This window comes from Thamnophis elegans, chromosome 3, assembly GCF_009769535.1.
Source record: "Thamnophis elegans isolate rThaEle1 chromosome 3, rThaEle1.pri, whole genome shotgun sequence".
In the NCBI taxonomy this organism is placed as follows: Eukaryota; Metazoa; Chordata; class Lepidosauria; order Squamata; family Colubridae; genus Thamnophis; species Thamnophis elegans.
In genome coordinates, this window is record NC_045543.1 from 103,826,326 (window position 1) to 103,851,562 (window position 25,237).

The following is a 25,237-nucleotide window of genomic DNA, read 5'->3' on the forward strand; positions in this document are numbered from 1 at the left end:
TGCCCTATGAAATTAGTTGTTTAGGATAGTGATTTTAATAGTCCTATCCTCACATTATCTATGGAAGACTATTTCTGATCATATGTAGTCTTCTAGACAATTACTACTACTACTACTCCCTATTATGTGTTGCCTCTAATGTTTGAAATGTACAGGATTTCCTGTTTAAGCAGGGGAATGGACTAGAAGACCCCCAAGGTCCCTTCCAGCTCTCTTCTGATTCTAATGCATCATTGATATCCAGATGGGCATATCTCCAAAAGTAACTCATTCCATTTCTCTTCTATATGTATCTCAGTAATACTTGCCTAATCAATCTGCTGATCGAAGATCAGAATTTGAATGAGAAAGGTTATATTATGGAGAAACCTGGCATTCAGTAGCAACAGTTTGAGCCTATAGTATAGCAATGTTCCACTACTCGATTACCAAGATGAGGTGGAGAGAGGAGGAATTAAAGTAGGGCAGCTCATCCGCTACCTCCTTTCATATTACTATTTTGATACTATCCTTTCCTCACTACTCCCTTCACTCCCCATTCTGTAATTAATGGAGTTGACCAATTTATTTCCTACCTTATATCCTTCCAGCTTTAGTCAACCCTTTCTCCCTGTGGCTTTCTCTTCTCCTTTCCAAATGGAGTTGCGCCCCTTTGTGAAGAGCATTCCAACATCCTTGTCACACTACCACCACCACCTCTTGGGATAGTAATTTGCACTGTATTGTTTCTACAACTGACATAAGTCTGGTCACCCAATTTCTTCCCACTTCTGGATTAATTCAAACTATTCAGATGGGTTTTTTTTAACCTTTCCTTTACCCTACATGCACTTCACTTTTGGTGTTGATTTGGGGGAGAAGAGGACACTCTGTAGACCCCTTTTTTGTGAGCTACTATAGGGTTGAACTCTCTCCCCACCTATTTAGCATCCACATGAAACCACTGGGTGAGATCATCCAACAATTTCCTTTCCCATGTACCTTCCACTAAAGTTGTCTCTGGCTTTCACAGGCTTAATCCTCTGGCTGCCTCCTCAGTTTGAATTCTTGCTTTGTTCCTTTTTCATTCAGTCCAATTTCTACTGTGATGCTATTTCAGCTTTTTAACTCCCATTCACAGATCTCCAATCAATTAACTATTCTCTCAAAACATTTGCCACTTTTTTCATTTTCATTTTCTTTTTTTGCAAATCTTTCCTTGTTAAACAATTACATCCACTCAAACTCAGACATTATTAACAAATATTGTATTTTAATCAGGTTTTGTGTACAATCTGTTCTTCATGATTCATTATTTAAGTGAAAATGTTGGTTTTCATTTTTATACTTATTGTCTATAGCCCATTCTAATCAGAAGTCAGCAGCTGGTTATCCAGATTACTATTGTAAATGGCAAGGTCTTCCTTACTCGGAGTGTAGCTGGGAAGATGGAGCTCTTATTGCAAAAAAGTTCCAGTCACGCATTGATGAGTATTTTAGTAGAAATCAGTCGAAGACTACGCCATTTAAAGATTGTAAGGTAGGTAAAGTTTAACTTCTTTTAGTAAATGTATCATATTCAGCATTTAAAATATAGGCGTTTTCATTGTGCAGATGGGAATCCATAAATAAAAGTAGATATAAATCAAATAAATATGAGTTGAGTGGTAAATGTTTGTTTATTCCATTTGTATGCCGCCCTATTCCCAAGGGACTCAGGGCGGCTAACAAAACAACGGTGGTGGTGGGGAATACAAACAACAAAACAAAAAGACAAAACAAGTTAAAAACAAAGCAACAGTCGCAACAATTCAAGTGGGGCTGGGAACTCCTCAGCCCCAGGCCTGCCGGAACAGCCAGGTCTTAATGGCTTTGCGGAAAGCCTGAAGGGTGGTGAGGGTCCGGATCTCCATGGGGAGATCGTTCCAGAGGGCCGGAGCAGCCACAGAGAAGGCCCTCCCCCGAGGGGTCGACAGTCGACATTGGCTAGCAGATGGTATTTGGAGGAGGCCTAATCTGTGGGATCTAATTGGTCGTAGGGAGGTAATTGGCAGGAGGCGGTCTCTCAAGTACCCAGGTCCAATACCATGGTCCTGAGGATAAACTAATATATCACATCATAAGTGGTGATTCAATCAAGGTTGTCTTTCTCTGAAACATCTAGGCATATGCCAATACAGAAACTGCCTTTTATTTCAAGTATGAAAAAACTTTCCTCAACCAGCGCCTGGAGCTTTGTTGTCAGTCATGGACCACAAGATTGGCATTCCATGATCACAGCCCCTGGTTAATCAATTTATGCAAAAACTAACAAGAGAGAGGCTGTTTAAAATGGTTTTTTTAATCATAAGTAATAATGGGATCATTTAAATTATGTGAGGAAAACTTGAAAAATGACATGTTTCATCAATATTATCATTGTTTGTACCTTCTATAGGCAGGCTAATTTATTTATTTAACCAAGCAATCAATTAAATAGGAAAATAAATAATAGAGAAAAATAATAGAGAAAAAATATTAGATATTAGCATTAAATTGCTTTAGCTACTGAGTCTCCATTCTCTTTATAGACCAGCTCAGCATTCAATACCATGATTCCAGATATTCTTCTAACTAAACTAAATCAGATAGCTGTATCTGATCACACTTTTAAATGGATCATAAGCTTCCTAACAGACAGGAAGCAGCAGGTGAAGCTAGGCAAAATCACATCAGATACATGTACAATTAGCACAGGAGCCCCCTAGGGCTGTGTGCTCTCGCCCCTTCCACTGCCTTGTGGTGCAACCGGAACAATCTTGAACTAAACACACTCAAAACAGAAATGGTGGTAGATTTACGAGAAACTATATGACCACCTCTTACAATTCTAGACAACACAGTATCAACAGTAGAGACCTTCAAGTTTCTAAGTTCTGTTATATCTCAAGAGTTAAAATGGTCACCTAACATCAAAAAAGCACAACAAAGAATGTTCTTTCTGCACCAACTCAAAAAGCTCAAATTGCCCAAGGAGTCGAGGTGGCGCAGTGGTTAAATGCAGCACTGCAGGATACTTCAGCTAACTGCAGTTCGGCTGTTCAAATCTCACTGGCTCAGGGTTGACTCAGCCTTCCATCCTTCCGAGGTGGGTAAAATGAGGACCCGGATTGTTGTTGGGGGCAATATGCTGACTCTGTAAACCGCTTAGAGAGGGCTGAAAGCCCTATGAAGCGGTATATAAGTCTAACTGCTATTGCTATTGCTATTGATTCAGTTCTATAGAGGAATTATTTAGTCTGTCATCTGTACCTCTATAACTGTCTGGTTTGGCTCTGCAACCAAACAAGACAGACAGACTTCAGTGGATAATTAGAACTGCAGAAAAAATAATTGCTACCAACCTACCTTCCATTGAGGACCTGTATACTGCACTACTCAAAAAGAGGGCTGAAAATATCTGTAGACCCCCTCACATCCTGGACATAAATGGCTTCAACTTCTACCTTCAAAACCACACTATATGGCACTGCACACCAGAACAACTAGACACAAGGACAGTTGTTTCCAGAATGCCATCACTCTGCTAAATAATTAATTCCCATAACGCTGTCAAATTATTTACTAAGACTATTACTATTATTCCTATCTCCTCCCACTTATGGCTATAATCTTGTTGCTTGTATCTATATGATTTATATTGTTTTATTTGTTTCCTAGTATGATTTGTTTGCTTATTTAATAAGTATCTTTTGACTATCACTAAGTGTTGTATCTTATGATTCTTGAAGAATGTTTTTTTTAATGTAAACTGAGAGCATATGCACCAAAGACAAATTCCTTGTGTGTCCAATCACACGGCCAATAAATAATTACATTCTATTCCATTAGAGTGTCTCACAATATAGTCACATGGGATGTTGTGTCATAAGCAGTCAGCTGCTATTTTTTCAGCCATATGAAGAGCAGCTACTGTAAATTCACTCAGTTAAATAGATTATTTCCGAAGTGTAAGCTGTAACAATAGGGGTGGGTTGATTTAACATTGAATTGTGCCTCCTTCATACATGTGGAAATGATTATAACAATTTTAAGGTATAAACCGGCTATGTAATCTAGGCTGTGACCTAGAATTCAGGAATAGGAAATTGCTCTCTCTGGCAATCTTTAGCCTCAGCCAATGGGTTTCTGGCATGGAAAGGGACTTTACTCTGATAGCGGAAGAACCTTTGGCTGGGGCCAGAGGCTCCCAACGCTGTCATGTATTTGTACAATTACTGCTAGATAGTGAGATGTTTTAAAAAAATCTTTGTTTTACATTAGTCATTCTTCATGTCCTATAACCATTAGAACTTGATTTAATTCACTGTCTCATTATCTTTCATCCTCTTAACTGCTTTATTATTTCTCACACTCATAGGTGTCTTTAAATTGGCATTTATATTGGGGAAATAGAGTACATTGACTGTATCAGCCCTACATTAATGTGGGGGAGTTACCTTGCATTTAAAAGAAAAACCTGAATTATGTCCATGGTATGCAGCAATAAACACAGCAGTCCTATCACCTATGTGCAACTTCTAATTCCACAAACCAAGAAGTAGTCTTCCTGGGGAGAGGGCCTGAAGAGATAGGTCCTAAAGAGGTTAACTTGAAAAGCAAAATAATAGGAGGATGAGGTTTGTCTTCCTTTAACTTTGTGCTCATTACATTGATTGAAAATTAAAAAAGAAAACTGAAGAGCTGCAGATCTGTTGTAGCAGTCCTGGTCCTAATTTCTCAGCAAAGTGTATCAGATCTAAGATGTTTTTTCATTGTGTTATGTGTTTAAAAAGCTGCCTGTTATTTTCCTCCAGTACTCTGGTCCATAGATCACATCGCATCACCTCTCCGTCTCCACCCCCCACCCCCAATCATTTGTATTTTATCTCTGTTGTCTTTGAATGTCAGATAGTATAAAATTTAGGTTTTCAATTGAAAGTGAAATAAGGAATAAAAATAACATTTCTTTTTTTAACTTTGGTAGGTTTTGAAGCAAAGACCAAGATTTGTGGCTTTAAAGAAGCAACCTAATTACATTGGAGGTCATGAGAACCTAGAATTAAGAGATTATCAATTAAATGGACTAAATTGGTTGGCCCATTCATGGTGCAAGTATGTACATATTTAAAAACTTATAACTGTCTATTAAAGTGCATATATGTGTGTGTGTGTGTAGAAAATAAGCATCATATACATTTTAATTTAGCTAACTATTTGTTTACTTTGGCCTTCAACTGGCTGGACTTCTTGCTGCAGAGTTTTGGAACTCTTTTGCCATTGCCTAGGACTGAGAGAATGACTTGCCCAAGGTCACCCAGCTGGTTGTGTGCTTAAAGCAGGGCTAGAATTCAGAGTCGTATAGTTTCTAGTCCAGTGACCTACCCACTATACTAAACAGGTTTTCTTATCTGCATAAATGTGGTCCATTCATACTTGAAGGTACAAAAATAATAATTATATTATAAAGATATTTGAGGTTTAACATCGGTACTTTGCAAAATTGAAGCATATTGCAGCCTTAGTACATTTAGAAGTAGGAATCTTGCTTTCTGTACATGTTTAATCCCAAGAAGTTTTAGGATCAGATAAAATCTGTTCTTTCTTTGCTCCTTGGAATTTTAAAATGTATTTAATAATCTAATTTAGCAAAGTGGAAGAAAAGTACTGTTGTCTTATTAAACCATGAAGATCCAAATCTTGCCAGCCAGTTATATAGCAACAAACTACACCAAAGGGGAAAATGTATCACATATGGTGGCTACGCAGAAAAACTCAAAAATATTAGAAGGAAATACATCAAGCATTCAGAAAATGTGAAACTCAACATTGAACTAAAGTCAAAATTATTTTTATTAGGAATAATTCTAGAAAACATAAAAGTATCACAATTTATTAAGCATCTGTGTATGCAAAACCATCTCCTTGGGAGTCATAGAGTTAATATATGTTAATAGCTGTAAGAAAATCAGCTATAATGTATGTTTGTATATATAAATATATTTGTCTGTCTCTGTGTTTGTGAATGACACATTATGTCTGACACATTATATAGCAAAGGTAAATTCAGATATTTTGAATAACTTTTAGAAAAAGAGTAAAGTGATTAATCAAAAATAATAACAGATACTAGGGATAACATCCAATGATTAATATTCAAAGTATACCATAGATATTTAGGTAGTGGTTAGCAGTTGGGAAATAAATGAATGGGAAGAATGTGGCTACCAAAAGGTGTAGGGAGGGGTTGAAGAGAAGGTAAATTAGTAATTCTATAATTTCTACTTTGCTTTTTGTATCTTTATTCTTGTTTCATTTTTTAATAATCTGTCAAACCTTATGCAATTAAATAATAATGTAAACAAATCTTTTCAGACCTTTATCATGTCCTTGATTCATTGTGAATTGCAATATGAATACGTATTGTAAAAATAAGTAAAATGTTAATATTTAAATGACTATTAGTAAAATTTAGAAAGTAATTCTATCATAATAATTTAATTTCTAATAAGTAGAAATTAATGAATCGTTATGTGATGTTTAACTTATTTTGTTCATACAACTTTGCAGGGGAAACAGCTGTATTCTTGCTGATGAAATGGGTTTGGGCAAAACGATACAAACCATCTCCTTTTTGAATTACTTATTTCATGAGCATCAGTTGTATGGCCCTTTCCTGCTCGTAGTACCTCTTTCCACCCTGACATCTTGGCAAAGAGAAATCCAGACATGGGCTCCCCAGATGAATGCTGTAGTTTATTTGGGAGATATTACCAGTAGAAATGTGGTAAGTGGAATTGTAGGTTAATGAGAAACAGAGATCTGGAATGTATGCCATCTTTTGAAGAAAAGGGATGGATAGAGATTTTCAAAACTAATTACAATGTATTTTATCACTTTTTATAGTGAAACCAGTTTTGGTTTATTTTCATTAGCGTTTATTAATTTCAGATCAACTTTTGACTTGATCAGTTATTTAAGATAATGAGAAAAGTTTTAAATGAAACTGCTGCTTTTTAAGTTGGATAGATGGATAATAGGTTATCAAGGATCTTTTCTACCCTTGTTTCTCATAGAGAAGTTAAACAGCTATTTATTAATCCCATTTCTATTTTGTGCTCCTTTCCTCTTCTTCCATATATTATAATGTATTTATATATGCAATTTGGTTTGGATTAGTGTGTTTTAAGATTAATTAAATAGTTTATATTAGCCGTTTCATAGATTTAAAAAAAACCTGTGGCCTTGTATTTCACTGAATTTTTCTATAGATAAGAACTCATGAATGGATGCATCTACAGACTAAACGATTAAAATTTAACATCTTATTGACAACTTATGAAATTCTGCTGAAAGATAAGGTTAGTAATTAGACTGATTGATTTAATAATTTCTAAAGATTAAAACTGAATATTCAAAACACGTTACTTTTTCAATTAAAAATAAGAAATTAGATTGATTGTTATGATACACATCAATAAATACCAAATATATCTTAGATGTTTTAGATATTTCTCTTCTAAGATGAAAAAAGTATCATCAAAAAAAAAGAATGAACCTTTCAGAATGCCTTTTATAACTACCTCCTCCTTAAGCAAACTGAAAGGGGACATTCTTAACAAGATTTAAAGAAAATGTCCACCTATGGATCAATTCTTTCTTTTCCATCAGAATTGTGTGAAAATGTATGACTTTTCTAAGGCTGGTAGAAATAATTTCCATCCTGTTGGGAAAAAGAAAACTCATCAGCACTATCCCTACAGGGCTTTGGATAAAATGGTTTCTCTGCCTTCTTATATTATTATTTACCTGTGTAATTTTTACTGTCCATAATTTAGTTTAAATTGCTATGTTAATTATATTTTTTTCTTTTAAAAGAAAGCATATTTATTGTGGGTATTTTTTCCTTCTAAAAAGTCATTCCTTGGAGGCTTAAATTGGGCCTTTATAGGAGTAGATGAAGCTCATCGATTAAAAAATGATGACTCCCTCTTATATAAGACATTAATAGACTTCAAATCTAACCATCGCCTTCTTATCACTGGAACACCTCTACAAAATTCCCTGAAAGAGCTGTGGTCCCTGCTTCAATTCATCATGCCAGAAAAGTAGGTAATCATATTGCATGGCCTTATTGACAAACATATATAGTAAGGTTGCAATTTGGTTTATATTTATGGTTTGATGCATAAATCAAACCTATTGATTTATATTTGGTTTTGATGGCTAAAAATGTATCTTTCTGAACATCCCTGTTTCAGTTCTGGGCATTTTGGGTGCTGTTACTACTCAGATAAAAGTAGATAAATTTGCTACTTTATTATATTTAGACTTTAACTTTTAAGAAAATCAGTAACTATTACAAGAAATTTAAACTGGGTGGTTTGGAGGTCAATTACAAATTCTCACAAAGGCGACCTATTATATACATGGCTGTATGGAAGAATCTTTTCAGAATTAATTTTCACTGACTGGAAATTCACTGAAGGAAAATAAAATATCTGAAATGCTGTAGACCAGGGATGTCAAACTTGTGGCATCATGGCAGCGTCACATGATGTATCGCAACTTTTTCCCCTTCGCTAAACCGGGTGTGGCAAGCACGTGACGCTTCCAGGCTGCGAATTTGACAGCCCTTCTGTAGACTGTAAAATCCAGTATCTGAACTGATTTAGGGTTACTTTTTAACATAAATAGAGTAAATCTCAGTGCTCATTTTCTTCCTTACTATCAATTAAGAATATATGAATGGTTTATTTTCATTAGCTGATTGGTTAGTCCAAATACCTACTTGTGTCTTTGATGATCAACTAGATGCTTATAAAAAAAACCTACAATTATATCAATGTAAATGTCATTTTATCCCTTCCTTAACTCATAATTATTTAAAGATGTTCTGTTTGTAATACTTAAGGTAACACATAGCCACAATTGAATGATCATTACAGAAGGACCACATGTATTATTTTGTATTCTGAATATATAATAGTGAAACTAATATTTGAATTAATTTAATATCTTTGAATGTATTGCAATGAACAATTGGGGGATTTTTTTATTGAAGATTCTCTTCTTGGGAAGATTTTGAAGAAGAACATGGGAAAGGAAGAGAATTTGGTTATGCAAGTCTTCACAAAGAACTTGAACCATTTCTGTTGAGGAGAGTTAAGAAAGATGTAGAAAAATCTCTACCTGCCAAGGTGGAACAAATTTTAAGAATGGAAATGAGTGCATTGCAAAAACAGTATTACAAGTAAGTAATTTATTATGTTTATTAGAATGATATAAAATATATGCAAATTGCCATGTATCTTTTGTTTTATGCTTTGTTTTCTACAGTCTTGTTATTAACAATGTTTTTAATGCCATAGGTGGATTTTAACAAGGAATTACAAAGCCCTAAGTAAAGGATCAAAAGGCAGTACCTCAGGCTTTCTGAATGTCATGATGGAACTCAAAAAGTGTTGTAATCATTGCTACCTCATTAAGCCACCAGATGATAATGAATTCTATAACAAACAGGAGGCCTTACAGGTAAATATCCATTAAATTGTTGTATTATATACTCCAAGAGTCAGACATTATTTTGATAGAGATTTAGTAATTTGTCACTCAAGATGATGGTTTTATTATACTTTGATTTATATTATGTACCGTGTTTCCCCAAAAATACGACATGTCCTGATAATAACGCCATGCCACATTTTTCGGGTGGGCAAAAAAGTAAGCCCTCCCCCCAAAATAAGCCCACTGGACAAACCCTCCTTCCAGCCAGGCAGAGCACCACTCACTGACCTAGCGGTATCCTGAAGGCGCCAAGCCACAGGAACGGTGTGGGGGGCAAAGACTCACATTGCTTAGCGCCTTTGGAATAGCGCTAGATTGGTGAGCGGTGCTGTGCCCAGCTGAAGGGGAGTTGCCGGGTGGTTGCTCTCTTGTGAGCGGGCTCCCGAAGAGCTGGGCACAGCGTCAGAGTCGAACGGCTGAGTTGCGCTGTCTCAGCACTACACAGCAGCCATGAGGTGACCATGCTCACAAGCAGCCGTCCGGCAACCACCCCTTTCCAGCTGGGCACAGCGCTATTCACTGATCTAGAGGTATTGCCAAGCAGGGTGAGCACCTTCGGTATGCCCCTAGATCAGTGAATGGAGCGCTGCATGGCTGAAGAGGGGGTTGCGCGAGTGGCTTTTCCGCTCCCCACTAGCGTACCTTCCAGCCTCACAATGCCCTTGCCTAATTCTCCCTGCAGAGCCAGGGTATCTCCGCTGCCACCGCCACCTGCTCCTATCGCATGTTTTCCAAAACACAGAGGTAGGGTGCCGAGTCTTCCAGATGTTGCCACTCTGGGAATATGCTGTATGGTTGTACGCTCTGGGAGTACACTCTGCCACAGCCAGCCCACAACCATAGAGCATACTCCCAGAGTGACCACTGCCGAAAGACTCGGCTGCGGATCTCTGGAGTTTGGAAGCCGGAGAATAGGTTATGATTGGAGTGCTGTGGCACCCTAACCCTGCAGGGAGAGCTGGGCCAGGGCATGGTGAGGTTGGAAGGCACACCAGCTGGGGATGGAACAGGTGCTCGCGCAACCTCCCTTTCCAACCAGGCAGAGCGCCATGCACTGACCTAAGGGTATCCCGAATGTGCCAAGCCGCGGATGCTGGGGGAGAGGGCAGAGCACCACGCGGCTTAGCGCCTTTGGGATATCACGGGGTCGGTGAGTGGTGCTCTGCCCGGCTAGAAAGGGGGGTTGCCAGGTGGCTGCTCGTGAGCGTGGTCACCTCATGGCTGGTGTGTTGCGCTGCTGCGTGTGTTGCGCTGCGACAGCGCAATACAGCCGTTTGCCCCTGAGGCTGTGCCTGGCTCTTCGGGTGCCCGCTTGCAAGAGAGCAGCCACCCAGCAACCCCAAAACAATAAGCCCCCCCTCCCCGATAATGACCCAATCAAATATTTTGGGGATCAAAAGAAAAGAAGTCCCTTTCTTATTTTGGGGGAAACACAGTATATCTTTCAGTTATACAGTTTATAAAACAGAAAAATAAACACAAGAATCAAACCTCATTGCATTCTTTGACAAAGTGACCAAATTAGTGGATCAAGGAAATACTGTGAATATAGTTTACTTAGATTTCAGTAAGGCATGGTCCTTTCCAATTCTGTTATTCTATGTTCTAAGTGAAGGAAAATAAGTGGATTAATGATATCCATTTCACTTAAGCTGAACTCTAGGAAGAATGAGTGGCTCTGGGATTTGGGTATTGCCAATTTCTTTGGTGCTGGAGGGAGATTTATGTGCCCAGACAGATCCACTGTGCAATCTGGAAGTCCTTCTTGACTCAAAAAGCAGGGGGTATTTGTAGCTAAAAGGCTGTTTGCACAGCTTTATGTCTTGCACCAGTTGTGCCTATTCCTGGATGGAGTGCTCTTCTCACAGTCACCCATCTAGTCATTTCCCAATTGGATTACTGTAATGCATTCTCTATGGGGTTGCTTTTAAAAATATTTGCCTGCAAAGTCTTACATTTTGATCACACAAGTTTGTTTTCCATTTAAAGAACTTGATCCGGAGTAGTGGGAAGCTAATTCTTTTAGACAAGCTGCTGATTCGCTTACGAGAGCGTGGCAGTAGAGTACTTATATTCTCTCAGATGGTGCGGATGCTGGACATCTTAGCTGAATATTTGAAATATCGTCAGTTTCCCTTTCAAGTAAGAATGTTATTCTTTAGCTACATGACTGAGTGCATTTGTTTCCATTATTGAATTATTCATTATTCATGCTTGTTTCACAATTGTTTTCTTTCTCCACCCTCTCCCACAGAGACTAGATGGGTCAATAAAAGGAGAACTGAGGAAACAAGCACTGGATCATTTTAATGCAGAAGCCTCTGAGGTAGGCAGTTAATTGTCTTTTTCTTTTTTTTAAGATAAGTGTTCTGTCTCAGGATAAATATGCACAAATAGACACAAGCAAGAAGTAAGTTTCAAAAATCAAGCAAGCCTGCTTTAAATTTCCAAGGGCAAAGCAGACAAAAAAAAAGACTAGGACCCAAGAGTCAAGAGTGTAATAGAAGGTTTGTCAGCAAATTGGAGGTCTAAAATCAAAGTCATGAGATTCCAAAGTCAAGATTCAAAGTATACAGAGTTAGTAGAATGGTTGTGTCCAATAGAGAGGCTTGGCTTTGCTGCTTTTCTTAAATAGAGTCTGTTGATACTGCTCATTATGGGAGGGCACATGCAGCCTTACGAAGCAGACCTAACAGTAAACATGACCAGATGAATTAATTCTATTTTATTGTAATGTTACATTAACAGAATTTTGCAAGTCTGAAAGTACTCCCCCTCCATGCCATTTATACTACAAACTAGGAAGCCTTTTGTCCCATCCACATTCTGATTGTGGGCTAAACTATCTTTTATTTGATTGTTCCTGTTTGTATCTCGTTGCCCTGCCTCCCAAAGTCATTTCCGCATACCATTACAGCACAGATCCTGTTTTAACAAAGAGCTTTGTAGAGCATCTTTACTCTTTTCTCTTTGTGGTGTACCCTTGCATTAGGGGGAAATGGCAACTCAAAGTCCTATCTCTGGAGGGCAGTGGTAATGTTCCTGTTGATTAGTAGAAATCCCATCATAACTTCCTGCAGGTTCATAGACAGTGAGTCATCTATTAACTGGAACAGGCTGCTGCTGATCTCCTTGTTCAAGTCTGAATTTGCCATAACAAGTATAAGACTAATAAAAAAATAATCTTAATATGCTGTGTTTTTTTCTTGTACATATGAAGAAACAAATGTTGGTGTGTTTAGAAATTCACCAAACACAACAGAGTTAAAAAATTGTCATGATGGTAAACCCCTGATTTAACAGGCTGATTGAGAAAGGAGTACCTGTTAAAGATTAATGTCTTTCAAATCAACAATTTCTTGTAATCGTAAAAACAATCAATAGGCAAAGCAGGTAAACAGAACAAAGCTTTCATACATCATCCGGTCTCTCCTCTTTTCTCTTTAGTGGCTGCCAGCGTTGTACATCTTATCTGCCCCAATCTTCTTAGCACCTTTCTTTCCTCAACCACCTCTGCCTCTGACCCATTGCAGCCTATATTATTTATTTGCGTTTTGTCAAAATCCACTAAACACAGATTAGTAAATTAACTTAGGAGTTTATTGTACTAAAATATGGCATTGATGTAAGTGATCACTTACAGTTACTGTATCAGTTACAGCTGCAAAAATACAGAAACCTATGAGGTTGAAGCAAAAAGATGCAGAAGACTCTTAAATTTTTCCTTCTGTTTAACTTGGACAGCTTGGCTCACAAATATGTATGGTATTATATGCATTTCCCACTATTAAATTCTTCTCTTAATTTCAGGATTTTTGCTTTTTACTGTCTACAAGAGCTGGAGGTCTAGGTATAAATTTGGCATCTGCTGATACTGTTGTTATATTTGATTCTGACTGGAACCCTCAAAATGATCTGCAAGCTCAGGCTAGAGCACACAGAATCGGACAAAAAAAACAGGTTTGAAATTTAAATTCTAATTTAATGTTTGGTATAGCAGAGCACAAACATTTAAATTTTCCTGCATTTTATCTCTCTTCTTTTTGGATTCACTGAATGGTTAATCAGGGTAGTTAAAGATGTTCTATTCCTGTGGTTCATTGTTGCAGAATTTTACTCCTTGAAAATAGATATGTCATATGGTTCATTTAAGTACATACACTATATTGCCAAAAGTATTTGCTCACCCATCCACATAATCAGAAGCAGTTGTGAGCGAATACTTTTGGCAATATAGTGTATATTGAACAGTTTAGAGACAAGTAATCTACTACTAACAATCCCCATTGGTACCTGAATGTCACCATGAGACCAGACCTGATTTTTCAACCATTTTTACAGTGATCATTAAGTAAATTATGTGGTTGTAAGTCTAAATCATGGGATCATTACGTGATTCCATTCTCCTGTGTGGACAGTTTTAGCTAGAAACCAGCTAAAAAAAGTTCCAAATTGTCAATGGTTGCCAGATACCTAAAATACGAGGTGGGGGAGAAGGGTGACATTTTATGAGAGCCAGAAGTTCTGCCTATATGATTCAAATATAACTCCTGTTTGCAAATAATAAAATGTATATTGTTCCAAATAGTAACTTCTGTTTTGATATGTAACTTTTAAATCTTTCTTTCTTTTACCCATAGGTTAACATTTATCGTTTAGTGACCAAAGGATCAGTAGAGGAAGATATTTTGGAGAGAGCCAAGAAGAAAATGGTTTTAGATCATTTAGTCATTCAGAGAATGGACACTACAGGAAAAACTGTGTTACATACAGGCTCTGCACCTTCTAGGTGTGTGTGTGTTATAGACCTTCCTAAAGTACAAAAGTAATATATTAACTAGTCAGGTGTTGTTCTTTTGACAAGTGTGTGTGTGTGTGGTGTATGTATGTGTGTGTATATATGTGTGTATATATGTGTGTGTATGTGTGTGTGTATCTATCATATATATATATGAAAGATGGTGATGGGGAGGGTCAAAAAAGTAGAGATAGGTATAGAAGAAAAGGTTGTGAACAAAATAAGAGTTTTGTTTTGTTTTGTTATAGACTATTGAGACAAGAATCCAGAGCAGCAGTCCCCAGCCTTTCCAGCTTGGTGGACAGGTGTGGGGAAGGGAGGATGGTTCCATGTGAGCATCAGGAACGTGTATGAGCTTTGCAGTTCATACATGTGCCTGATACTCACATGGAACCATCCTCCCTTGCAAGCCGCTTGTGTGTCCCGGTTCTGAGCAGGCAATGGCCTGGTAGTGGGCTGCAGCCTAGGGGTTAGGGACCCCTGATCCAGAGGATCATACACTCGATTATATCTGAATATATTTTTTAATCTTTAGTTGTTATGATTATTTAAACACTGCCCAACTCCAGACAGCTCTGGGCAGCTTACACATTAAAATCTATAAATTACAGAAGGAGACTATGAAACATAAATATGCATGCAGAAAAAAAAATACATAAAAACAAGTTAGAAACTATATGGGCTCAACAACCACTCTGTCCCAAGGTCTAGGGTAGTAGCCAGAATTTTAGTGACTTTTTGAATGTGGGAGGAGGAGCAATATGGATCTCTAGTATATCAGAATTTAGGTACTCTGACTGAAAAAGCAGGCTTCCTAGGTCCCAAGAGGTGACATTGTTTATTTGAGAAGTCCTAGATCTCACCTAATTTTCCTGAACTTTTTAAGCAGGCAGAAATAAACCAATCTTTGAGCTATGAAGGGTTGTATGAATGGTAGTCAACATTTGGAATTATACTGGCACCAAATGATAAATCAGTGCAGCTTTCAGAGCAGTGACATTACAATTGTTATAGTGAAAAACTTTTTTCCCCCTCCTTTCGGAAAGCTGTTTAGTTAGAGTAGTTGATGAGAATTACATTGATCAAGTGCTGTTCCAGCAGAAACAAAGTTTTAGGTGCTACAGATTGTCAGCTGTTTCCTTCTCCAGCACATGGATAAATACACCTGGTAGCATCTACCTACCTACCTACCTACTCTCTCTCTCCCTCTCCCTCTCTCTATCTACCCACTGTATTTCTATTTCTCTCTCCCCCCCTCTATATACCTACCTACCTACTCTCTCACTCTCTCCCCTACCTATCTACTGTATTTCTCTCTCTCTATCTCTTTACCTACCAACCTACCTACCCTCTCTCTCTCTCCCTATCTATCTGTATTTCTCTCTCTCTATCCCTCTACCTACCTACCTATCTACACTCTCTACCTACCTACCTACCTACCTACCTACCTACTGCATTTCTCTCTCTCCCCCCCTCCCTCCCTCCTCCCCTTCTCCCTCTATTTACCTACCTACTTTTTAAAAAAAATGCTTCTTCAGAATCTGGGTGCATGTTATATTCTGAAAAATACGGTAGTTATTACTGCGTGTGCTGCCATGCCTGTGATACCAGCACTATGGAATGGCTTCAGGATCAGCTCCATGTAGACTGATCTAGGAGGCTGTTTGTGAAATGACTATGGTATGAATTACCATCTGAATGGCATTCTGATCCAGAATGGACATAATGGCTGCAACAAATATATATGAAGTCTGGACCACCATCACCACCACCTGGTTTTTGAGGAGAACCTATAAGTCCAAGGTGGCCCCCAGATTGCTGCCCTAGGCAAAACTAAGGATGAAATATCCACAGAGCCAAGAGGCTCAAATTATAAAACCACTCAGTTTTGTCAGAATTGAGCCTGAATCTGTTCCTCATTCATTCTTGCACACTCTCCAGATACCAAGATGCAACATCAACATCACATGAATGACCCAGATTGAAATATACAGTTGAGTATCCTCAACATTCCTTAAAACTGTTATTCTTCATTTTCAGCTCTGCTCCTTTTAACAAAGAGGAACTGTCAGCTATTCTAAAGTTTGGTGCTGAGGAACTTTTCAAAGAACCAGAAGGGGAAGAACAGGAACCGCAGGTACAAGCAAATTAACTTCCTTGCATTTTACTTACCGTATCTGTAATTCAAAACCAAAATTCAATTTCTATAATTTTATTTCATATTCTTAGGAAATGGATATAGATGAAATATTGAAGAGAGCCGAAACACGGGAAAATGAAACTGGACCATTAAGTGTGGGAGATGAATTGCTCTCTCAGTTTAAGGTATTAACATGCATATTTACTTGTAAATGAGCATTTCTAAATTTCATGGTATTCATTTCTACATAACCATACATAGAGCTATAGTTTAAATTACTTTAACCTTATTTCCATTACAACAGAGCTTTTAATGCAGAGGAATAGAAATAATTGAAGCATGCTTGGTCAAATGTGCAAATATTACAATTAAATGAATTGGTTTCTTTTCAGTATTTTATTGGCTTGGGCTTTGTACAACACAGATACAGTTCTGTGTTCTTACTGTTACAGTGGCGCTGAAAAAAGGTTCATGACCTCTCCTTGAATTTACAATCATGTGATTGTGAATCTAGTGTGCATTTACAGTGGTCACATGATCACTATTTACAACCTTCACATCTGGCTTCTAGCAAGCAAAGTCAATGGTGAAGCTGGCAGGAAGTCATAAGCTGAAATCACGTCATGCTATGCTTAACAACCATGGGTGTTCACTTAATGACTGCACAGAACTAATGTCATAAATGGTCACATATTTCATTTTATGACCTTGTTACTTAGTGACAACTAGGTAACTGCTGGTCCCAGTTGTAGTTGGTAAGTGAGGATATCTATACTAGCCATATAAACATTTTCATTCTTTAGAATTGTCAATCCAAATTATTGACATGAAAAATCCAGATGTTTCCTCTGCCCATAATTATCCCAATATACATATAATCTATTTTATATAGCTCCTACAGCTTTATAGATTTTGAAGTTACATGGAACATGCAACAAAATAAAAATATTTTTTTCCTTTCTGTTCTTCCAATTCTTTCTTAACTTACAAATGAAGATATTTGGCCATTGGGGCAAAAGAAAAAACTACGGCAGACTTAGATTAACTTTGATCATGAATTACTTGTGTCCTTGCTAATTCTGGTTTTGGGGATTTGGAACAAAAGCATTGATTTGTCATCTATAAAGATCTAGATAATATTTTAAGCAAGAGTTTCATAATTTATATATTTTGTCACAATATGTACACTATATAATGTGTGCATTTGTATTGTGTCTGATAAAATAAATGTCAGGGTTACAAATAGCATCTCAATAAACTGTAAAAGATGGCTTCCAAGCCTGACAATAATATATTTACATACAGGTGGCCAACTTTTCCAATATGGATGAAGATGATATTGAATTGGACCATGAACAAAATTCAAGAAATTGGGAAGAAATAATTCCAGAGGTCCATAGACGAAGATTAGAAGAAGAAGAAAGACAAAAGGAATTGGAAGAAATTTATATGCTTCCAAGAATGAGAAACTGTGCAAAACAAGTAAGCTTGACCTTTGTAAAGGGTCACATCTTAATTGTCTTTTGCTTTAGAACAATTGTTTATTTGAAATGCTAAATGTTAAGATTGAATTTGAGCACTTCTGCACTCTTTTTGATGAAAAAATAGATAAGTTTTAATGGAAATGAAGGAAGACGTTGTAGAAACAGAAGATATTCTGGATCAGACAGTGACTCTGTCTCAGATAGAAAACGACCAAAAAAACGTGGAAGACCACGGACCATTCCTCGGGAAAACATTAAAGGATTTAGTGATGCAGAGATTCGGAGGTAAGGAATACATCATTAATATGCATATTATCCTAATCTATTTCAATTTATAAAGTAAAAATGCTCCCATAGTAAGTATGTTTTATATATGTGTCAAAATGGAGGGTTTTTTTTAATTTGTGAAGGTCAGAATTCTGATATATTAAAATAGGTTTTTATTAAGTTGGAAGTTAAAAGGCATAGTTGAATGCTTCTGTAAATTCAAATAGCAGCACAAATTAATTAGATTTGGGTTATAGTTTAAGTAAATATCTAACATTCTTCAAATTGATAAATCAAGAAATGATCATATGTTTCTTGTTAATTTGTACTGTTATACAATGTAGGTAATATAAAGTAACTGATATTTTTATGTATGCACGTCAGCTTTTCTAATAGCCTTTACATGAACTCTTTCTGTGAGACAATCATTTCTAATTTATCATTATTCACTAAGATTGATAAATATTTTTTTTCTTTTCTCTGCTTATAGTAGGTTATTTTAAAATGAGAATAATTTTCCACTTAATTTATCCAACTGTTTTTCTTAGGTTTATCAAGAGTTACAAGAAATTTGGGGGGCCTCTTGAAAGGTAAATAACTAATAACTGGAATTTCTCTCTTAACTGTATATATTGAAGTATCCCACTGCTACTTTAAAAGACAAACAAAAAGAAAATATATGCAGTTCTGTTCATGAAAATCAGAACTCTAGTAGCACTTACTCCTGCAACAAGCATTTTTTTTCTATTTTAAATTCAGTAAATAGAACTGTCAAGTTCAGATTATAAGAAAATAATAAGGGGGAAAAGGCAAATTAAAAAACTAGATCTTATAAAACAATAAATCACCCTCTCTCACACAAAAAATAGAGATATTATTCCTATTCTTCCCCTTTAATGAAAACCTTTATAAATAAGAAAAAAATCTGTCAAATGAATTACTGAAAATATCAATTACTATTTCAAAGAGATGGATTGATTGCCTTTCCTTCCTTATTAAAAACTTTATTGAAATATCTAGCATTAATGGTTTTCTTGTTTTTTTATGATGTAAAAGGTTTTGTACTATTGAAACCAGAATTGTAATGTTAACCTGTTGCAGATTAGATGCCATAGCTAGAGATGCTGAATTGGTGGATAAATCTGAGATAGATCTCCGGCGGCTTGGAGACCTTGTACATAATGGATGCTTCAAAGCTTTGAAAGACAACTCATCTGGACAAGAAAGAGCAGGTACAGAGTGCTTAACAGCAGCTATGTGGTATGAACCCAAGCAAAAAGTTCACATTATACCTCTTTGCTCCATAAAAATCATAACATTCCTTGGTCGTGCCCTTGACTTTATGAACAAGTTATTACTGATATGGCTGACAGCAGTTTCCTGTTTGTTGATGTGTTTTCTTCTCCTGTTTCCAGATAAATCCAGTATTGCATGTTTGTTACCTTAGAACATTACTGGCAACAATCACGAAAATTAAAAAATTTTTAAAAATACTTGTAAAGTGAATAGGAGACACAATAGATTATTTTCAGTAATTCCCATTTCTTTGCCCATTTTGACTATTGCTAAATATGCCCATTGATGTATTTTGTCAATGCTATATTAACTATTCTTATCTATTGGGCTAATTTTTCATCCTGTAAAACCTTGCTATTTTAAGAACCTAAGAATGGATCTGCCTCTATTAAACTTGAAGAACAAGAAAAATAGTATAATACCAGGGACGTGCAGTCAGGGGAGGCAGGGCCTCACCACTATCATCATGAAAAGAAAAAAAAATTAAAAGGAAAAAGGCTAAGGTAGTTGCTGCCAGAGTCCCAGTGGATCACTCTGCTTAGTGCTTAACTGCAGGAGGAGGCGAGAGAACCACGTGCCTCCTTCTCTCTCTCTCTCTCTCTCTCTCTCTCTCTCTCTCTCTCTCTCACACACACACACACACACACACACACACACACACACACACCTGGATAAAAGTATATAAGCCCAGCTTCACTGATTACAAGTTTGAAAAGGCAATGTGGCTCCACCTGCAATCAAAGGTTCGGATTGGAAGGCAGCAGGGGAAAGGGGGGGGGGGGTATGGCAGAGGAGCTGCTTTCAAGCCATTGGAAAATATATCCAATCCAATTTCTTTGTTTGTGTTTGTTTGAGAGTGAGAGAGGGATCCAATTTCTCTATGTGCGTGTGTCTGTTTGAGGGAGGGGGAAGGGAGAAGAAAAAGAATGAAGGAAAACGTATTTTGTAAGGAGGGAAAATGCTGTCGCTTGAAATCAGAACTGAGCATGCCTGGCTGTGGAATTCTGGGAGTTGAAGTCCACAAGTCTAAAAAACTTGCTGCCTCACCAGCCATAAAGCTCACCGCACATCACTGTGTAATACAGGTAGTTAACAAGTTACACTAGCAATTGGAATCAGAATTTTTGTCACTAAGCAATATGGTCATAAAGTGTGACTGACCCTTTAGGTAATAAAATGCAGTAAAACTTAATAACTTCCTTAGCAACAGAAATGTTCGGCTCAATTGTCATAGGTCAAGAACTATCTTTATTCATAATTACTGTTTCAATTGTTTTACCTCATATTTTCAAAAGTCAGCATTTCTAGTCACTTTGTTTACATCTTATGCATTATTTGTTTTTGATACATAATTTTGTTTAATTGGCTGTATACCTTTGGGTGGTTTTGTATTGTAGAGCCTTTTGGTTTTTTTAACATTTTGGAGTGTTTATATAAAGAGAGTAAGAAAGTCTAATACTTTTCCTTCGTTGCATTCTAAATTTAAGGAAGTAGACTTGGAAAAGTTAAAGGCCCAACATTCCGAATATCAGGGGTACAAGTAAATGCAAAATTGGTTATCTCACACGAAGAAGAGTTGGAACCTTTGCATAAATCCATTCCTTCAGATCCAGAGGAAAGAAAGAGGTTTGTATCTCCATATTTGTTTTCTTAAGTAGAAACGCTGACAATTGTAATCACACTGTAGTCACTATTAAAGTGACTGTGGTGTAATGATCAGTGTACATCATTGCACCCAAAGAACCTCGTGTTATACATTTTAATGATCCCCAAATAATCAGATCATTCATCTTCTAACAGTTTTCACAGAAATGTTAATATACAGTGGAGAAACAATTTTATAATGCTAACAAATATTTCTTTAAACATGTATTCTTTCTGTTTTTTATTGCTTACGTTCTACTCTTAGACATTACTTCTGAAGCATACTCACTTTTTATTTAGATACACCATTCCTTGTCACACTAAGGCTGCTCATTTTGATATGGATTGGGGTAAGGAAGATGATTCCAACCTTCTAATAGGCATTTATGAGTATGGATATGGTAGCTGGGAAATGATAAAAATGGATCCAGATCTCAACTTGACACACAAAGTAAGTCCTTTTCTATTCATTGAATATAATGTTGCTTGAAAGATTAAAGTTGTCTCTTAGGGAAGTGTTCATAGTGACTTTTTTTGGAACTCTGCAGTGAGAGATTAGCTGGTGCCATACTATCTTAGTTAATTCATTTGGGATTTTATATTTTTACTATGATGTCTTCAGAAAAATAAGAAAAATATTTTTATATGGATTCCCCTTACTTTTTCATTGCATTTTAATCAGCAAAGTATTTCAAAACTATCAAAATGTAAATATCATGTCCTCAATAATGCCATCTATTCGATTCAGTATATGTCTATAAGAGAAAGTGACACAAATTGAACATACATTTTGCTGTATAGTAGCAGGGTAATATATTACAAGAATGAATACGAACTTAACATTTTATTCCATATTGTTCTATTTCATCTGTATATGTAAGTTTTCTTCCTTGGTCACCTGGAGTATTCATTTGTCTATTGTTCATTTTATCCCATATTTATTACTTTATAACAAAGTGATGAACATACATAAAGTTCCTTCCTCCTCCTATTTTCCCACAACAAAAATTGTGTCTCAGTGTTTCTATACATTACACTATACAGATAGATATAGGGATCGTAGGCAGATAAATAGATCAAATATTATACCTTAATGTGAACATTTACTGGTTAGGAGCATATTTGGATTGGATTTGGATTTTATTGGGTTTGTATGCCACCCTATTCCCGAGGGACTCAGGGCGGCTCACAATAGAAAAGGGGAAGGAATACAAAATAAAATAAAATAAAATAAACAACAATTTAAAATTATACAACAGTCGTAACCTCGAATGGGGCTGGATGGCTCAACAGCCCCAGGCCTGCCGGAACAGCCAGGTCTTAACTGCTTTGCGGAAGGCCAGGAGGGTAGTAAGGGTCCAGATCTCCATGGGGAGATCGTTCCAGAGGGCCGGAGCAGCCACAGAGAAGGCCCTCCCCCGAGGAGTCGCCAGCCGACATTGGCCGGCAGATGGAATTCGGAGGAGGCCTAGTCTGTGGGATCTAATAGGTCTTTGGGAGGTGACTGGCAGGAGGCGGTCTCTCAAGTACCCAGGTCCGATACCATGTAGGGCTTTAAAAGTAACGACTAGCACCTTGAAGCGTGTCCGGAGACCAATAGGCAGCCAGTGCAGCTCGTGGAGGATAGGTGTAACGTGGGTGTACCGAGCTGCACCCACAATCGCTCGCGCGGCTGCATTCTGGACAAGCTGAAGTCTTCGAACACTCGAACACTCTTCAAGAGCAGCCCCATGTAGAGCGCGTTACAGTAGTCCAGTCTTGGGGTGACGAGGGCGTTAGTGACTATCCGAAGCATATATTATATTGTGAGCTTCCCAGAATCAAAATGGAACGTGCAGCATTAGATTTGAGTCAAATGAATAAATATATAGATCTATAATATATTTTCCATTTTAGCTTGTCTGTCCCTATCCATTACATTGCTACTGATATATTCTGAATAAAATATTTTAAATTGTGCTTTCAGATTCTACCAGATGACCCAGATAAGAAACCCCAAGCCAAGCAGTTGCAGACCCGTGCAGACTACCTCATAAAATTATTGAATAAGGACATTGCACGAAAAGAAGCACAAAGACTTTCTGGAATAGTAAGTAACTTGTTGCAGCAAAAAGCAGGACACTGTACATTCATCTTATAGATATGTAATATCTGTTTACATTGTTTACATTTTGAAATTATTTCTATATCTGTCCGCATACAGATAGGTTAAATCAGGATTCTCCCTGAATAAATTGTTCGTGCTTGCTTACTAATTAGTTCTGGGTATGATTCTTGTTGTTTCTAAAACCTGCAATTCATTGATCTTTAGAAACAATAAGACCCTAAAAATAGGCCTTACTATCTTTCTGATACTCACAATTCTTTTCTGATATTTAGGGTTCAAAGAGAAGAAAGATAAGAATGAAAAAGAGCAAGATTATAAAAGCAATAAAAATGAAAGAGGAGTTAAAGAGTGACACATCACCACCACCTTCAGATAAGTCTGATGAAGAGGAAGAAGAAGATATCAAGGTGAATATATTGAAAATGTTATCTGCTTTTTTATTACCAGTTTATTCAGTCTTCACACTGGGAAAAACGGTATAAAACTGATATCAAAATCACAGGTTCAGGATCTAAATGAAATTTCTAACGTGATTTCTGGTTGTATTTGTGTTTTAGATCCCATGCTAAACTAGCTCTCTAATTTAAAGCAACAACTTGAAGAATATAGTAAGCATAAAAGTGAAATAAGATTTTTTTTCTTAAACCTGTTTTATTGTATTAAACAATAAATGTCTCTTATTTAAAGTCATTGCTGAGTGGCAGTTGAAGATTGCATATATTTAGGATATTTAATTCCTGTGTTTTTGAAAGTGGTTATGAACCTCAAATTAAAATCATTTAAAATATAGATTTTAAGAAGGTATTTTCTTTATTCAAGGAAGAGCAAAGAACAGTAGGTAGGCTTTTAAAATGACTTTTTACCTCAACAATGTAACATTCTTTAAAGGTTTCCTAAGCTAAGAATCAGAAATTGCAATCTCCAGTTTCCTGCTTGTTTTCATTCCTAATTACATGACTTTTTTAGCAAACTGCAAAATAAGATTGACATTTATTTGTTTCTTAAAGTCTTAAAAATATGGCTAGGATTTTGACTGAAGACGGGCCTCTTAACATGGTCTAGAATACAACATTCTAAATAAAAATATTAAAACATTAAAAGAATGGAAGAAAAAACTTAATTATAGTATTAAGACAAAAAGTAGAATGAAAAACTAGGCAGATTACTAGCTGTCTTTGTTTTATGTTTATTTTTAGATTACGCTTAGGATTTTTCCTGTAATTGCTAGGCTGAAGAAAAAATAAGTAGTGTTTAAACAATTGTTTAAAATTGTAAAATCAACTGTTGCTTGAAAATATTTTTGTTTTAATGAAATACATTAATGGGAAATAATACAAGAAAAGGGGAAATGGTAGATACATTAAGCATTGTTTCCTTCATACTATTATAAATAGAAACAATTTGAAAATTAGATTTAAATATCAAAGAATGTCCAGTCATTTTAACTCTCCAAAGCCAATCTACCTGTGTTTCACTGAGTAATAAAAGATACAAAAAACCCCCAATAATTGACAACTGGAATAAAATAGAAAAATGTGTCAGAACAAATGACAAAATTTCCAAACATTATCACTGTTTCCTGTTGTTTCTGATGCATATCACTTGTGTGTTTATATGCCAATCAAATGTTTAGATTTTTCATTTCAGCAGATATGTTTATATGTTATAGGATGAAATGGTTTCATTGAAAAATTCAAGTAAGATAAAAATGGAAAAAGAAAATGAAGAAAATCCTGATGCAGCTATTACTTTGAAAAAGCAGGCTGATGAAAGGAGAGAAACTAAGGAAAATAAAAAGGAATTAAAAAGGGAGAAAAAAGAAAAAGAGGACAAGAAGGAGCTAAAAGAAAAAGATATGAAAGAAAAGAGGGAAAGCAAAGGAAAAGAATACACCCACAAAGAAAAAGAAGTTAAAGAAGAAAAGGTAATTAAGCCCT

The 25,237-nt window shown here is 36.5% G+C and overlaps 1 protein-coding gene across 2 annotated transcripts in view; it reads left to right on the plus strand.

Annotated features, from left to right (window-relative positions):
• Positions 1-25,237, plus strand: part of CHD1 (chromodomain helicase DNA binding protein 1) — a 54,841-nt gene that overhangs the window by 23,621 nt on the left and 5,983 nt on the right. For both annotated transcript variants that reach the window (XM_032213071.1, XM_032213072.1), the window contains exons 10-31: positions 1,341-1,519; positions 4,985-5,112; positions 6,568-6,784; positions 7,269-7,358; positions 7,915-8,105; positions 9,062-9,250; positions 9,369-9,531; positions 11,554-11,706; positions 11,819-11,890; positions 13,375-13,524; positions 14,205-14,353; positions 16,403-16,499; positions 16,592-16,687; positions 17,808-17,984; positions 18,111-18,271; positions 18,802-18,843; positions 19,355-19,485; positions 21,037-21,175; positions 21,494-21,644; positions 23,160-23,282; positions 23,573-23,707; positions 24,970-25,224. In XM_032213071.1, coding sequence (XP_032068962.1) covers positions 1,341-1,519; positions 4,985-5,112; positions 6,568-6,784; positions 7,269-7,358; positions 7,915-8,105; positions 9,062-9,250; positions 9,369-9,531; positions 11,554-11,706; positions 11,819-11,890; positions 13,375-13,524; positions 14,205-14,353; positions 16,403-16,499; positions 16,592-16,687; positions 17,808-17,984; positions 18,111-18,271; positions 18,802-18,843; positions 19,355-19,485; positions 21,037-21,175; positions 21,494-21,644; positions 23,160-23,282; positions 23,573-23,707; positions 24,970-25,224 — 3,188 coding nt within the window. The remainder of the gene's footprint in view (positions 1-1,340; positions 1,520-4,984; positions 5,113-6,567; positions 6,785-7,268; positions 7,359-7,914; positions 8,106-9,061; positions 9,251-9,368; positions 9,532-11,553; positions 11,707-11,818; positions 11,891-13,374; positions 13,525-14,204; positions 14,354-16,402; positions 16,500-16,591; positions 16,688-17,807; positions 17,985-18,110; positions 18,272-18,801; positions 18,844-19,354; positions 19,486-21,036; positions 21,176-21,493; positions 21,645-23,159; positions 23,283-23,572; positions 23,708-24,969; positions 25,225-25,237) is intronic.